This window comes from Oryzias latipes, chromosome 10 (genome assembly GCF_053564925.1).
Source record: "Oryzias latipes strain Hd-rR chromosome 10, Olatipes_Hd-rR_3.1".
Classification (NCBI taxonomy): Eukaryota; Metazoa; Chordata; class Actinopteri; order Beloniformes; family Adrianichthyidae; genus Oryzias; species Oryzias latipes.
This window is the reverse complement of record NC_136246.1, coordinates 26,276,533-26,292,659: the sequence shown is the minus strand read 5'-3', so window position 1 is coordinate 26,292,659 and position 16,127 is coordinate 26,276,533. Positions and strand designations below refer to the sequence as shown.

General features: G+C 39.9%; 1 protein-coding gene across 4 annotated transcripts in view; it reads left to right on the top strand.

Annotated features, from left to right (window-relative positions):
- si:ch211-26b3.4 (connector enhancer of kinase suppressor of ras 2) overlaps nucleotides 1–16,127 on the top strand; it is a 75,334-nt gene that overhangs the window by 36,756 nt on the left and 22,451 nt on the right. For 2 of the 4 annotated variants that reach the window (XM_023959339.2, XM_078953692.1), the window contains exons 6-12: nucleotides 699–818; nucleotides 2,003–2,062; nucleotides 2,202–2,270; nucleotides 6,939–7,085; nucleotides 12,343–12,470; nucleotides 12,586–12,797; nucleotides 15,540–15,626. In XM_023959339.2, the coding sequence (XP_023815107.1) occupies nucleotides 699–818; nucleotides 2,003–2,062; nucleotides 2,202–2,270; nucleotides 6,939–7,085; nucleotides 12,343–12,470; nucleotides 12,586–12,797; nucleotides 15,540–15,626 (823 nt within the window). The remainder of the gene's footprint in view (nucleotides 1–698; nucleotides 819–2,002; nucleotides 2,063–2,201; nucleotides 2,271–6,938; nucleotides 7,086–12,342; nucleotides 12,471–12,585; nucleotides 12,798–15,539; nucleotides 15,627–16,127) is intronic. The other 2 variants (XM_023959340.2, XM_078953693.1) reach the window with 1 other exon arrangement.

The following is a 16,127-nucleotide window of genomic DNA, read 5'->3' as shown; positions in this document are numbered from 1 at the left end:
CGTGTCTGTTAGATTTGTGCATTTGTGCACTTGATGCTGTGAGACAGAATAACCATGATAGCGGTCTCTGTAAACCCACTGCAGTCAGCCAGCCCAGATTAGAAGGCAGAGATGGTGCTGATGATAAATTAAAGTGCGTGACCTAGAAGACAAACAGCCTGAAAACAGGCACGGCTTACTTGGAACAATGGCGAGATGAAGCCACACAGTTTATTTGCAACAGAGTCTCACGAGGTAATGAGAAAATGTGTTTAAAATGTTCCACCTGTGTAAAATGTAGATGTTTTTGTTTTGTTGAAGTTGGTGCAAAGGTGCCATTTCCCAACAAAAATGACTGATTACTACAAAAAAGGAAAAAAAAAGAAAAACAGATTTCTGTAATTCAGATGTCACAAAATGTCCTCCGGGCACCTGAGGAGGAAAAGTGTTAGCGATGTGTTGTTCTGTCTGTCAAGGTGTCTGGTGGGCATGCCTTTGGACAGACTGTGACAGGAAACAGTTTGTGTCCTGGAGTGATGAAAGTGGTGATGTGGAACAATGTGATGAAATGATGTCTGTCTCACCTCCTCCAGCTAGGTCACATCATCCCTGATGGACCAAATCCAATCTCAATAACTTTGTCTTTTCTTTTCTTCTCATGTCTATTTCTCTCTTCCTGTCTTTTTCTCTGCTCTCTTAACCTCAAACACTGTCTCCAGTGTAAGACCTTGGCAGGGATATGCGATCACATCATCTCTCTGTCGTCAGACTCTCTGGTCTCACAGTCGGCCCATTTGGAGGTGGTCCACCTTACCAGCATCATGCCCAACGAGGGACTGGTGAGTCAACACTTGACATTTTACACTTGCAGACCAAAGCTGTTTTAAAAACAAGAATAGTATCATGACACCTAATAAAAATATATTTTCAAATTAAACAAATTAAACTCTTTGAAATAATACATCCACGTAGAACCATCAGGTAATAAATATTTGAAAACCGAATCCAGACACACTATGCAGCAACCAGGCCAGGTTTCTTCACTTATCCACACTCCTTAGCCACATGAACTAGTAAGTCCATAGTTCTTAGCAGTGGGTGAAGGACTATGGACTTAACCATAACCTGAAAGGACTAAGCTTTTGTGTTCCCAGTGGCAATCTTGGTTAATGAATGCATTTTAAATGACCAAAACATTATGTTATATGAAGGCATTCAGGATATCTTAGAACATCCACAATATACATTATTTTGTATAGAAACCAAATGGGATAACCAAGCTGCAGTAATGCACTAAAACATCAGAAACATTTCAATCTGTCAATTCTCTTAAATTGTGTAAGACTGACAAAAAACTGACAACAAACCAACATACCATACATTCTTTATCCCAAATCATGCTGACTTTATTTGACAAACTTAATTTTAATGGACACAATTAAGAGTAGTTATAATGGCATCATTTACATGTGTATGTGGCTATATACAGACTGTTTCCAAATAATTACACTTTCATAGCTTATAGTTTCAGGACCCACTGTTTAATTGATTTCCAGTATTTATTGTTTGTTTATTGTTCCAGCTCATAGAACACATGTAAGTCTGTGCTGATATCAGGCAATACTACCCTAATCGAGCAGCTGTGTTAAATGCTTTGGGGTGGTTTTGGTCTAATATACTGTATGTGTGGCATAATAACAAACTGAAGCTATACTTTATGTTGTATTTCCGTATTTGAGCTGAACCCTACTAGCCTAAAAGGCTTTGACTAAGATTGATTTGAGCTTAAACTTCCAATGAACAGCAGGAACTAAGTTAGACTGTAAAAAAACCTATTTTTCAAATTGTTGTCCACGTTTTGCTGCACAATAAAACCCAAATTTCTGGCATCTTTACCAAACACATGTATAATTTTAAAGGGAAAATGTGTTTTTGAAAATTCAAAACCCTTTTCCTAGTTTTCCCATTTAACTCAGTGCTATGTTTTTTTATGTTTTACTAAAATCTTGTGATCTTTTTTCAGGGGATGTACATCAAATCAACATATGATGGACTTCATGTCATCACAGGAACCACAGAGAATGTACGTTTTTTTTCACCCATCTTACAGCACTCAGACATAAGTCACCATATGTGGTTCTTGTGTTTCACTAAATTATTTGTCTCTCTTTAAAATTTGTTCTTACGGTCCTTTTTCTGTCTTCATATGTCTGCCTCTGCAGTCTCCGGCAGATCAGTGTAAGAAGATCCACGCAGGGGATGAAGTGATCCAGGTCAACCACCAGACTGTGGTGAGTGCAAATGCAGCCACAACATGAGGTCAGGTGGGATCTAACACCAGCGGTAGCTTCTCTCAAGCTAATGTGGAACTTCTTTGATTCTAAGTAAGTTAACTGTGTGCTACAGGATGAGGTTTGTACGGTGGCCCTGAAGTGCAAATCACATAAATCAATGAATAAATCAACGCAAAAACATTTTAAAGACCCCAACGACAATTAAAAAGCAAAATAAATATTTATAAATGAGCCTGACATAGAAAAACCAAACGATATTTCAAAAATCAAACGTGAAAAACAAAAAAATATTTCGGAAAACAAAAGGACCGAAAAACAAAATGAAATGTTTCTGGTATCGGTAATTACTTTTGCTTTTTTAAATTTTTTTTTTATGTTTTGGTCTCTGGAAATTTGTTTTCTTTTCTAAAATGTAATGCTGTCTTCTAAAAATTAGTTTTGCTTTTTAATTGAATGTGATTTGCGCTTCAGGGCCACCTTTGATTTGGGACAATTCATACAAGACACTGTTATTTTATTCCTGAAATCCCCTACCATTGTCAAATAAAACCCATCAGGATGCAGTCAAGCTTGAATAGCAAACACACAGTTCAAATCTAAATGTGTTAAATGTTTATTATTTAATTTTTGGGGGTTTAAAAAAGGTTTCCATTTTGTATCAAACTAGAGAAGTCCACCTTTTTCTGCTCATCTAGTCGTTTTGTGCTACAAATCACCAAATAGAAGAAAAAGGTTCTCACTTTTTGGTATGTCTGTGATGTACTTTGTCGTTGAGGTATCTCCTTGAACTTCTCCATGGGGTGTTCCCTTTGCAAAAACACACATGTAAGTTACGTGGAGCAGCATTTGATTGACGGGTGACAGAGGTGTGTTATCTCTTCCCTCTCCTTGGGGTGATGGAGCAGATCGCACCCTGCCAGGCACTCAGCCTCAACCCTTTATTACTCCCTTGGCTAGACCCTCACCACTCTGATCCCTCATTGTGGGGAAGGAGATAAGCTGGGGCAAAGAGAGCTGTGCGTATGTGGTGTGTACGGCGGAGAGCATCAGTCACGGGAGATAGGAAGGGGAGAGTAAGGAAAAAAGAAAGGAGGGATTTGGAGAAAAGATGACAAATAACAACTGAAAAAGGTGGAAGAACGGTAAAGGGAAGTTCCAAATTTAAGTTGGATTTAAAAATAGTGCACAAATAACACTAATTCATATATTAGCATCAACATTAAATGAGTAATAGTATTGTATTACAGAATCATAATATGAGCCTATTCTATGTTTTGAAAACACTGCTGTCTCCACATCTATGAGCTTTGTCTGAGACACTTGAATACAGGATGAGCAATTTCTGGCAAAGCTTTTCCCCTGAAGTGACGTGTGGAATTTGTTCAAACAGCAAATCGATTGTTTGAAGAAGCAAAATAATTACACGGAGGTAATAGCATCTGGGAAAATAATGAAGACCCCTGGGATTTAAAAAATCTCCTTGGCAGCAGTTTAGGCTATTATTATTTCGGTAGGTGTCTCCTTGTTTTTCGTTGCACTTTTTGTACATTTGCATAACATAGAGGCACCAAACTGGGTTAGTTAGGGCAGACTTTGTGCATCCAGTTAATTTTGGCATCACAGTCGTCGGATCAGACACCTGAGAGGTAAACCCAGATTATAGTCCAGGCATACATCAATAAATGTATCCAAAAAATGAGCTGTTTCAGAGTGGATGTAATCAAATATTTGTTACCATCTGCTGATCTATAGGCGGGATGTAAAGGCGGTTAAGGTAGCCTAGGTCTGTCAGATATTACACAATCCTTCAAAGCTTGAATTTACCTTGTCATATCTCCTTTGTCAAGGTGGTTTCATCCTCTTGCTTTTAATTTCCAAGATGAATTCAGCCACTTGTCTTTCTCTCTCTCTTTTTTTTTTTACACTTTTCATTTTAGGAAGTGTTTATATTTTACACAAAATAGTGGAGAACAAACCCAGAAACTGTTAAACTATTGTTTAATAGTCAACTCATAAATTAATGTTTCTTGAATGAAAATGAATGAAAGAGTGCCAAAAAGATGGATAAATAATAAACAACATATAAGGAAATTTAACAGAGAATAAATCTTTCTGCAGTTTATTTTAGAAGGGCACAGCAATATGTTTGTCTATAACTACCCACCATCTCTATTTTGATTTAAAACAAACTTGTTGAAGTGGTCAAAAGTCAATCAGTAAGTAAAAAAATCAGCAAGTACCGGTTGTTCCTAATTTGGTCCCCACAATTTAACCAACATTTTGTGTACAATGCCTGATGGTTCACATTTCCATGGCTTCATTTCTAATGATGGACACCTTGAAAGGCATAATCTTGCTTAAACCATGGTCATTTACATAAAAAAATAACATTTAAATCAATAATTAGTGCCTTAATCTTATTATTATTTTGGTTTAAATTGTTTTTCGCAGACTATTTGATTTGCTGCATGACACATAGTCATGGTAACGGCTACTGAGCCTGCACCTCGCTCTGCTGCAGGAGTGGTTAAATGCGAAACAGCATGTTTAGTGAAAACAAGCTTCTTTTCAGATGGAAGGTTCACCTCTTCGCCGCTTGTTTTTACCTAGATCAGTGTTTTTCAACCCCTGTGCCGCGGCATACTAGTGTGCCGTGGGAGATGGTCAGGTGTGCCGTGGGAAATTGCACTCATTCACTGATCTAAAAACATTTTCCGTCTCCAGGATATCAGCTCTGTGTTCATCCAAACAGGTCCTGATAAAACACTGAGTAGTTAGGAATATGAAAGATTGTAAACTACTTGTTTCTTTGTGTTTATTTGATTCTATTAAAGACATTTTGATAATAATGACGGTACCGCGATTTAGCCGCAGCTATAACTGTTTTAGGAAAAGTCCCGCCCCTTTAACTGTCTCCAACAATCATTCTTGGAGGCTTAATCACACGACATCAGTCTGACCAATCAGAAGTGGTTAAAGTCTTCACTTCCTTGTTCCAATTTAGCTCGTGAAGTATCTAAAGTTCCAACAAAAGCTAAAGCTCGTCTTTAGCGGTGTAGCTTTCCACAGAATCCGGTATCAGACCGTGGAAAGAGTGAACAAAACAGTGAAGCTCAGAGACACTAGTCTGTCTGGCGTTCGGCGGGTGTTTGCACTACATCTCCTATGATGCATTGGGTTAAAGTGACAGCGTCTCAGCGAATAATTTGTCGTCCGTGTTAACGTCTTGAAACCACAACGAACACACAGCAGTTTTTGAATCTTTTAACTTAACTTTTATTGCATCTTTTAGAAAAAACAGCTGCAGCTTCCAGCTTTTTCTGTCACAACTATCACAAAAATGCATGTGAGATTGCGATGGGGCTGTAGATCAATACAGACTATGAGTTTCTCTTTTTTTTTTAATTTTTGGATGCTGGTGTGACGCTGGAATTTTGTCAAGGTTAAAGTGTGCCGTGGCTCAAAAAAGGTTGAAAAACACTGGTCTATATTATAAAGTACACGAAAAGATTCCTAGATTGCTTTTGTTGCAAGAATTATCCACCATTAACTCTGATCATTACATATGTATCAACAAACAATTTCTTTCATTATTTAATTATACAATTATTTACAAACACATATTTATTCTGGATCAAGCCATAAGGTCAGCGAGACAGAAGACTGACAACAAACAAAGGCAAAGGTTACTGTTGATGGTAATATTTGATAAAGATAGTGGCATTTCCATCATAGAGACATTTGAAGGACAGAGATCTTTTCTACTGTCCTGCTGTTGTGATAAACTGTGGAATGGTGTATGTCCGCCTATGTTACAAGTTTCTATTGTTTTTAATTGGACACCCCTGCAGCCAATCAAAATTGCGTATTCATCTGGACCATTTTATAACTATTAACAAACACCTTATTGTAATAATAACATTTTTTTGCACAACTACACTAAAAGTACACAGAGATGATCTATGTCCTGATTACTAATTCGTACTACTAATGCATTTTTTTGCACCTTGTAACTAATTCATTTCTTGTTTGCAAATACTGGATTTCATCATAAAGAGTTTCCATCAAATCAACAGATTGTCTAACTGACTAACTGACTTTGGGCTCAGCTGTTGTTGTAAGTTGAAGGTAGAGAACAGCAAGCAGAGCACTACAGGAGATGACACAAGATGGTCATCATAATGTTTGGAAAAAGGTCAGCGTGTGCATGTATGTGGGTGGGTGTGCGGTAGCATCGACGGACACTTCCAGTAACCGACACCAGTGTTGCCAACCAATGGTCCGACAAGTGCTGGGAGCTCTGGAGAGCAACTGTCTGGAACAATGTGAAACGCTGCCGCCAGCGATCCTCTTCTCCTTTTTTTTTAAATTGAACAGCAGCCCAACAATGCTCAATAAGGGATTGTTTTATGAGAAATGACATCTTTCAAACCTCTGGTCTTAAATCATGATGATGCACCGTCGTCATAGAGATTCATCACCCTATAAATTTCATTGCTCTACACTTTTTCAAAAGGTTTGATTTATGCATTAAAACTACATTTTTGTGATTGTAGATGAATCCAGTTTACTTCCTCTTATGGTTAACCTTAGTTATTGCTGCTCCAGACATACTGGTAGAACTGGTCATCCATTGCTGACAGGTTTTTACTGTTTGCTTCTCAGGTGGGATGGCAGCTGAAGAACTTGGTAAACGCCCTCAGAGAGGACCCATGCGGAGTCATCCTCACGCTGAAGAAAAGGCCCCAGAATACGCTGAGCTCCACACCAGCTCTGCTGAGGAACGTGCGCTGGAAACCGTTGGGCCTGCAGGTAGACCCCAGCCCTTAACCTTTTCACACTAATGGTTCAGTTCAGCTCATTAATTGTAGAGTTTTTAAAAAAAAAATCAAACTACTTTACTACTACTTTACTGTTGCATTAATCCTACCACTAAGTGTTCAGTAAAGTTGGTAATCTTCCCCCAACATATCTTAAAGTTTTTATAAAATGTTATGAATTCATATTTTCATTGAAAGTAAATGAAAGCAGTGATAAAACAGATTTTTCTTTGAAAAGCCAAAAATCTAAACTAGATCTAAAGACCCACTCCGATCATCTTTTGATCTATTTTAAATGGATTCCCAGTGGTCTTTAAATTTTCCACGTTACAAATGCGATCTTTTTCAAACTACAGTGTGTTTTTTGTCTCCGAATTTCAAACGTTATGAATAGAGAAATATAAATACAATTTATCCCTTCATCCTTTTTCCATTTCTCTTCTAAACCTTTTTGTCCCTTTCGGGGTCACAGGTCTGCCGTAGCCTAAAGGCCCGTACACACCAGGACGAATTTCGCGCGCGATTTTCGCCGACGTTTAACGCCTCGTGACTAAACAAAGGGCACCAATGAGAACGTGAACACCGACGCGAAAAAATGCCACGCGTCAAAAAAAAAAAACGCCTCGGGTTCGTTGTTTTTTTTTTTGACGCGTCGCGTCGAAATCTATTCGACCAATGAGAACGGCGCTTTTGCAAACGTGTCTGGAGCCTATGAAGTTACAGTAAAAAACAACTTGGGGGCGCTCAAACACAAAACTGCCTTGCTGAGCACACATACCAGCGAAGAAGATAGACGCCAAGTAGCGTCTACACTGCCGCGAAGAAATTATGACGGACATTCTAAAATATCCCCGAACCAAGCACCAGTTGGAGCAAGTGGTGCTTGAAATATTCACGTTTTCTTTGTATGATTCTGACAAGCGCATAAATACTGGCTCTCTTCTTCAGAGTGAAAAGTGACTTTAAGAAGTGTAAAGTTGCGCAGCACCACCTTGTGTACAGGAGTATTTCTGTTTTACATTAAGCGCCATCTAATGTCAGGGAATGAAATTGCATGTTCGCTCGGCTCATCGTCAGCGAAAATCGCCTGGGTGTGAACACAAAAAACGTGGCGAAAAACGCTGGCGAATAACGCCTGGCGAATATTCGTCCCGGTGTGTACGGGCCTTAAGGGGACATCCCGGACAGGTCGCCAGTCTGTCGCAGGGCCACAACTCACACACCCATGCACTCTCACATTCACACCTAGGGACAATTTTAGAGTAACCAAATGTCCAGAAGCCGGAGTCCCTGGAGAAAACCCACGCATGCACGGGGATAACAAGCAAACTCCACACAGAAAGGTCCTCATGTTTCCGTTTCAGGTCCCCCAAACTCAATTTTGAGTCTAATTTCCTCATATGGATTGTGTGCCCCAGCGACAGACTGGTGGCCTGTCCAGGGCGTACCCCGCCTTCGCCCAGCAGTAGCCAGGACAGTCTCCGGCAACCCCGTGACCTTGAAAGGGATATAGCAGGTTAAGAAAATGAATGGATGGATTTTCTCATAAACGTCCAGCATCATTTCAGAACAAAGACCCACGGTGAGGCCATGTTTCAGCACTGGGGGCCTCGGCTGTGGAACAGCCTGCCTGAGGATATGTGGGCTTCATCCGCTGTGGAGGTTTTCAAGAAAAAAACGAAAGACTTGTCTTTTTTAGTACAGCTTTTAAGTAGTTCTTACATGTCCTCTTGTTTTTATCTGATTTTATTTAAGCTGAATTTGAATCATTCAAAAAATGCCACAAGAAAAGTTAAAAATACCAAAAGCACAATTGTGGGTCTCTAAAGTCTCTTAAGTCGCACTCTACCTACGTACCTAACTATGTGAAAGAATTAGTCCATGCAATGTAGTAATGTTAAAACATTGGTCCTTCGAAGAAGGTTTGTGCTGGAAGCAAATACAAGGTCAACTGTGGGGCCACAGGGTGCCTCCCACATGCCTATTTAGAGAGACTCTAGCTGTAAGTCCCCTAACCTTTCCTCAAGAGAACATCTTCTTTTCAAAGGAAAAAAACATTTTTTCCCTGAACTCTGCATCTTTAAGGTGGGATGTTTGTTTGAAGGTTTACAGATTAGGAAACACATTTGTATTACGCTTAAGGGTGGATATTTGGTAAATCTGTCACTTACTGTCCACACTTTAGGTGCAGAGAAGGAACAAGTTGTGCCGAGACAGGCTGAGGCGTGAGGCGAGGCTGTGAGGCGTTCAATGGAAGCTATTTTTTAACTCTGCATCAGACTAATTCATTTACATGAAACTACCAGGCTTTGATCTCTCTACAGAGCACAGATGCTCTTTCAAATCTTTTTTTAAAATGGACCCTGCCATTCTTTATTTTATTTTTTTTGCTGCGTACCTCTGTACTGTTTTATCTGAGTCACGGAAACCCATGGAGGTAGATGTAGCCAATTCCTTTGTCTTAGGCAAGCCTGGGGAATGTTCTTGTTTCCAAGTTGCTGCCTGTTGTTTCACAGAGCTTATTGTTGTTTGCTTTGTTCAGCAGCAGAGGATTGTAGGAGTGTTCCCCCCGATGGATTGCTAGGACTCAAACATGCTATGAGCGACCAGATCAGAGTCTGTAGATGTGTGGGAAAGGGGAAGAAAGACAGGCTTTAGTTTAATTCACTCTCAGAAAGACTGAAGCTCTTAATTATTCATGGGCAACTACAGGCAGCTTCACTGGCTCTAAAGCAAAAAAAAAAGAAGAAAAAAAAGCTGCAGAAAATTCAGAGAAGTAAAAAAACAGCTTAACTGTACATTATAAGTGCTATATAACTGTATTGCCAGCACCCAATACACTGTAAAATGTTCCTGTATCTTTAAACTTGTGCTGTCACAACGCCAAGCCAAGTTTTCAAAGGTTGAGCCGTGCATCTGTGAAATTTAGCACAAATGTGGCATGCATCCAGTGGGATTATACATGGATCAACAAAGGAAACAGTTTATTTGTCCAATTTATCTTGTGATTTTAGTCCTCACTCAAAGTTCTGTGAAAACCACATTGCAGCCTTTCCATTCTATGACTTGCATGGCTGTCACAAATGTTCAATGAATTAAAGGCCATAGTTTCTGTTTTTTTTTAGTGAAATGATGATCAGTTACCGGTAATCTGTAAAGATTTTACTCATCCACAATGGTTTCATGGCAGAAAAAGTTTCACCTGGTCACCTACACTTAGTTTTTCTAGGTTCAAGACCTTTTGCGTCTTATTCAAGAGGCTTCCTTAATTCAAAAATAATAAATTGAATAACAAATCTTGATAAAAGGTAAAGTATTTAGACCAGATATTGTCTATGGATCAAAATTGGCCAAATATGGCTTTGCCACTGCCAAGATCGCAAAATTAATGTAGAAAATCTTTAGTACCCATGAGGTCAAGACGTCATTGGCTCAGATGAGCTAAGTAAGCCACCAAGGTGACTTGAAATTCAATGACAATTCTTTAGTGTAAAATAGAAGGAGAAAAAAATATATGAATTTTGGTATTTTTAATCGATTTGATTTGTTTTGTTTTTTCCCCAAAGAGCATTTACATAAGACAGCTGTGGGTGCAGTTTGTTTTTCAAGACAGAAAGGTTTGTTTCTGCTCCAGGGCATCTTTACGTATAAAACCCAGTATGAAGATGAGTTTGTCTCAAAGCTGTTTCTTAAATGACTCAGTTTCAAATACTTGCAATCTTACAATTGAAGTATCTTTTTCATTTTTTCTTCCACCTGTATTACTCTGATGACAGCAGTTACATTTCCATGAAAGTCAGTCCCATTCTCTAATTTTGAACTCTTTAACACCTGAGACTTCGCTGGCAACTCCTAAAAAATACGAAGTTCTTTGAAACGACGTAAACATTCAGGCAATCAACGTGAATCTGAGGTTTCTGATGCGGAACATGCTACATTTCATATCGCCTTTGAACCATTATGCAACACATTGCTAACGACAAGGGTTGCATAACTTTTCTCTGCGACAGAATTATCTTATTTGCATTGATTGCGTAAATACATTACTACTGTAAAATGTTGAATATCAAAGCAAGGCTGCCTTTCCTCTACTTCAGAATTTTGCTAATTGTGTTGACTGTCAAAGAGTTGCGTTATTCGAGAGAATGTAAACCGTGGCCTAAGCCACAACAATTGAACCCAAAAAGATATTTTATTTACTTTTCACCAAATCATTTTGTTTGAGTGCTAATTTTGAAAGTCTGTTTACTCAAATGAAAAAAAAAAAACTGAACAGGTTCCTTAAAAGATAACACCAGTTTGTAAAACTAGAATTTGTTTATTTATCAAACGTCATATTAATTTGCAGTCTTTGTGTGAGTTTATGATTTAAAAGTACATTGTTGTAACCTGCGCTGGTGTGGGATTAGCTCTGTGGTTTTTCTATAGTTTTGTGTGAGCACAGCAAGGACCAAGTGGTTTAAGTGCTGTTTGGACAGACTGGAATCTTGCCTGCTGTGGAAGTCCCATTGCTCTCTACTTCTTCCCTTGGGCCCCTCTCAACTCTCATTCTGTGTGGGGAGCAGTGGGCTGTAATCACTAAATTACTGTTTTCTCCAGTCACCACACAGCACAGCACCTCAACCTCACTGTTTGATGTTTGGAAGCTCTTAAACAAAACAAAAAAAGGTTTTGGTGACATCTTTTCAATAATCTTTTTTTTCAAAAATCACTGGCAAAATGGAAAAAAAATAGTCCTACAACTACAACAGTTTTTTCTTGGAATGTATAGGCAAAAATGTTTTTAAAGTAAGCATCCCAACAAAGAGGGATTTGCTAACTTTCCTTCATCCTTAAATTCTCTTGTAAAGCACGATGCACAGCGGATGGGAGGGTGGATGGGCTGAGAGGAGAGAAAAAGCAAGGAGAGTATGGGAGAATATGGGTTGTCATGGGAACAGACATGGAGAACACTGCATGAGTGAAAAGGTTTGAGACAAAGTGATAGAATAATGAAGCAAATGAACCTGGGACAGGCTGCACTGTCAGACGGGTGTGAAGAGGACACGGAAAGGTGTTTGGCGTAGGTGGCAGATCAAAATAGATGTTAGGATGTTCTGTTACAGTAGAAAGTGTGCTCAGTTATTATTATTATTTTTTTGTGAGGCTGAAAACGATCCATTTTCTGTTATACGCTATGACCCGTCATTGTCCACCAAGTATGAGTCACATTGAAACAGTGGGGAAAATGCTCTGTGTTCTCCCTCCAGCCGGTTCCCACCAGCCCGACCAGTTCTTCCCCCACGCCCGGTGGAACACTGGGCATGTCCAAAATGGATGCCCCCAGCATGCAGGACGTCTATATCCTCTCTCCTGTCTCTGGACTCTACAGCACCAGGTCAAACACACACAGAGGTCTTGATGGGGATCATTATGATGATTATTTTGATGCTTCTGATGACAGGGATGATGGTGTTGATGGCTCTGACTGTGACAGTTCTGTCTTTCTGCAGGGAGGAGATGGGTCTAATGTCATGTGACGATATCAGTCGCTACAACATGAGCTCCCAATCTGGCTCTAAAGGTTCAGAGGCAGTCAGCTATTTTCTGGATCAGGACAGCGGTCAGTACTTCTCATTGCTGGAAGGGGATGGACCTCCGGGGCCGGACTACGACCGAAGCCGCAATACAGGCGTGCGGCGGCGAGACAAGACCCCAACCCATGGTAAGACGGACAGAAGAACTGCTGGGTTTGACGCGTGAAACTGCACGTTCACCTCAGTTGTCTCATCACGTCATGAAATCTCTTCACGCTTCATACTTGCTTGCTTCACGGACCTGCTTCCTCATGTCTTCACCTGGGGCGCTCTTCCCTCTTACAAACAAAGCCAGTCAATGGAAACGCTTCAGCTCTCCGTCTGCCCCACCACCTGTGTCCACCCCTTGTCTCCAGACAGCTTCCAGATCGTTGTGAAATGCACAGCTCTGTCAGTCTATCAAGGGACCAACGCGCCATATGACAGCAAGTAAAGGGTCATGGAACTGAACAACAAACCACCTTGTCTTTTTCCTTTCATTAATAAACATGCTAATCTTAGATCTCTACCAGCTGTGTGCAAGACTCACAATGTCCGACAACAGTTTTAGAGCAAACTGGAGTAGAACCTTAAAATATGATGGTGACAAAAATATGTCTATTTATTTAAATTTTAACCACATTTTCCAAACAAACAGGCAGACTTTCAAGTTTAAAGATATAGTTATGTGTCTTACTAGAGTGAAAATTATCCAAAAGTCAAATGACATTTTCCAAATGACATACTGACAGTATGGAAAACATTAAAAAGACAAATATTCTGCAAAGAAATGAAAAAACAAACAAACATTAAAATACCAATAATAAACCCCATAAGCAATTTCACAATAACCTTTGTAAATAGTAAGACTGGAAGGATATTATTGGGGTGCTTATGTTCTGTCATTCTAATATTATAACCTTTAGGTTTTATCTCAAATGTACAAGACTAATAATGTATGCAAGAGAACAAAAAAAGGTCTGCCTCTACTTTTTGAACACAAATAATCCTTTTCTCTTTTACAACATAAAGTCCCACTCCAGTCATTTGATTGCTTTTAAAATCGTTCCAAGTGGTGTTTTAGTTATGATCATTCCATTTTAAGTCTACATTTGAAAAAAAATTTTTTTTAAGACGCATTTTCTGCAGAGTGGCAGTAGTCAACGCACAAAAATTTGAATTAAGTAATGCTCAGAAAGGCAATTTTAGGTTACATTCTCTTTATATACCCTAATTTCCGGTCTATAGAGCGCACCTGATTATAAGTCGCACCGATTACATTTTTAAAGGATAAACCATTTTGAACATACATAAGCCGCACCGGTCTATAAGCAGCATGTGCCCACATTGAAACATGTGTTGTAGAATGAGAATGTGCTGAAACGACGCGCGTGTGTAAGAAAGAGGAGGGAGCGAGAGCGCGCAGCGGAAGTGTGTTGAGGGTGCGCATTTATGTTTGATATACAGAGAGAAGGGAAACTGCAATAAAAGAAGGTTTCCCCCAGAAGAATGATGAATGATTCGTTATTAACCCGCTCTGGAGGCTCTGAGGGTCCGAACGGGGAAGTGAACCCCGAAGGAAGATGGAGAGGATCTCCCCTGCATTTTCCGACCACCGTCAGAAAGAAGTAAAGTAATCGCAGGAAAGGTTCAACATATGATATATTTACAAAGAAAGACGGTACACAGAAAGAGTTTTCAAAGTTTTAATGACATACCTGAGCTTTTCTTTCCAAACAGTGCCTGTGACGCGCTGGTAACACGGCAACAATATGGTAGTAACAGCGCTAACAGGACTGGTTAAAAAAACATACCTGTAAAAGTCACTGAGCAAGAAAAAAAAACAAGTCACTGAGAGTAGCGTGCCCTTGAAGTTTTCTTCCACAACAGTGACACACCGTAACACAGCACTAACAGGGCTGTTTTAAAAAACATAAATGTAAAAGTCTCACTCTTTCCTTTTCTGCTCGAGCGCCCCTAGAGGCCATTAGAAAAAATGCATTAAAAAAAAGAGCATAAAGTAGCCGCATCATTGAATAAGCCGCAGGGTTGAAAGCTTGTAAAAAAAAGTAGCGGCTTATAATCTGGATGTTACGGTAGTAATCCTCCATGACCGGCACGATGGCGCACCGATTAGTGCTTTTGCCTCACAGAGTGAAGGCCTTGGTTTAAATCCCATCTGGGATCTCTCTGTGTGAAGTTTGCACGTTCCTCTTCCCAAAGTCCGAAAGCTTGCCTCATAGGTTAATCGGTTAACCGTAAATTGACCGTAGGTTTGACTGTGAGTGTGTATGGGTGTGTGGCCCTGTGACCTGTCAAGGGTGTGCCCCGCCTTCACCTCACGGTAGCAAGGTTAGCCTCTGGCAGCCCCGTGACCCCACAAGGGATCATAGGGGGTGAAGGAAACGAATGGCTGTCCTCCAACATGAGAAAAATGCCACAAGAACATGTTATAAACACAAATTTCCTTTGAGTCGGTCTGATGAGATATGTTGGTCAGATAAAAATTGTGTATTCGTTATTTTTAAAATTCCACACCCGCCCATAACTAGGAGGCGATTTTCTAAAAAGAAATCTGCAGAAACTATGTCCTAAAAAACGATGACATTTTTTTTAAATGTTGACAAATGCCAGCAAAATCATAATTAATGGAAACGCTTTTTCCTCAATAGATCAAAAAATGATCGAAGTGAGACTCTGCCATAAGGTGAAAAAATTAAAAGTAAAACTAATATTTTGTCTAAATTCATTTTAAGCTCAAACCAGCCCTGCCCTGTACCTGCACACTTTGTGTGTCACCTGTCCACCCCCTCCAGCTGTCCACCCCCTCGTCCACGCTGTCGCTCAGTCCCCACCTCCCCAGTGGCCAACTTTCTGATTGCTGATTCCAGGTGACCTAAGACCAGTTTCCATGCCTCCTGAATATAATTGGATGGGAGAGGCGAAGGAACCCAGCATGGGCAAAAGAGGGAGCAGAGGTACAAGCACAAACACACACTCGGGGACAAACACGGGCCCGCACAGCTGGGTCATACCGGTGCCATGCTCTGCTCCATACTCAGCTTAACGCATCTCAGCTCATCCTCTGGTTATCCATGGTGCTGTGGTACTGTGACGATACATATCTTGCTAGCGTATGTATCTGCTAGTGGCAGCCAAACAGAAATGCAAGGGATTTGCATTGATCCAGCCATTCTGGAAATGACAATATGTCCATTCGTAGGCGGTTTCAACCTCAGCATAAACTTTTCACTGAACCTTAATCTGTATTCAACCAAGGAACCTTCAGTTTGCCATTAAAAACTCCATGAATAATATTAAAGCTCAGTACTACTGTACGGTCCTGCTTTTTTAGTCCTTCCTTCCTTTCTTGCCTCCTAGTTTTTTTAAATGTCTGGATTAAAAACAAACAAACAAATGAATTGAGAGGCTTTTATCTCTCTGGAACCAGAACAAAAGTTTCTGAAACAGATTTGGTG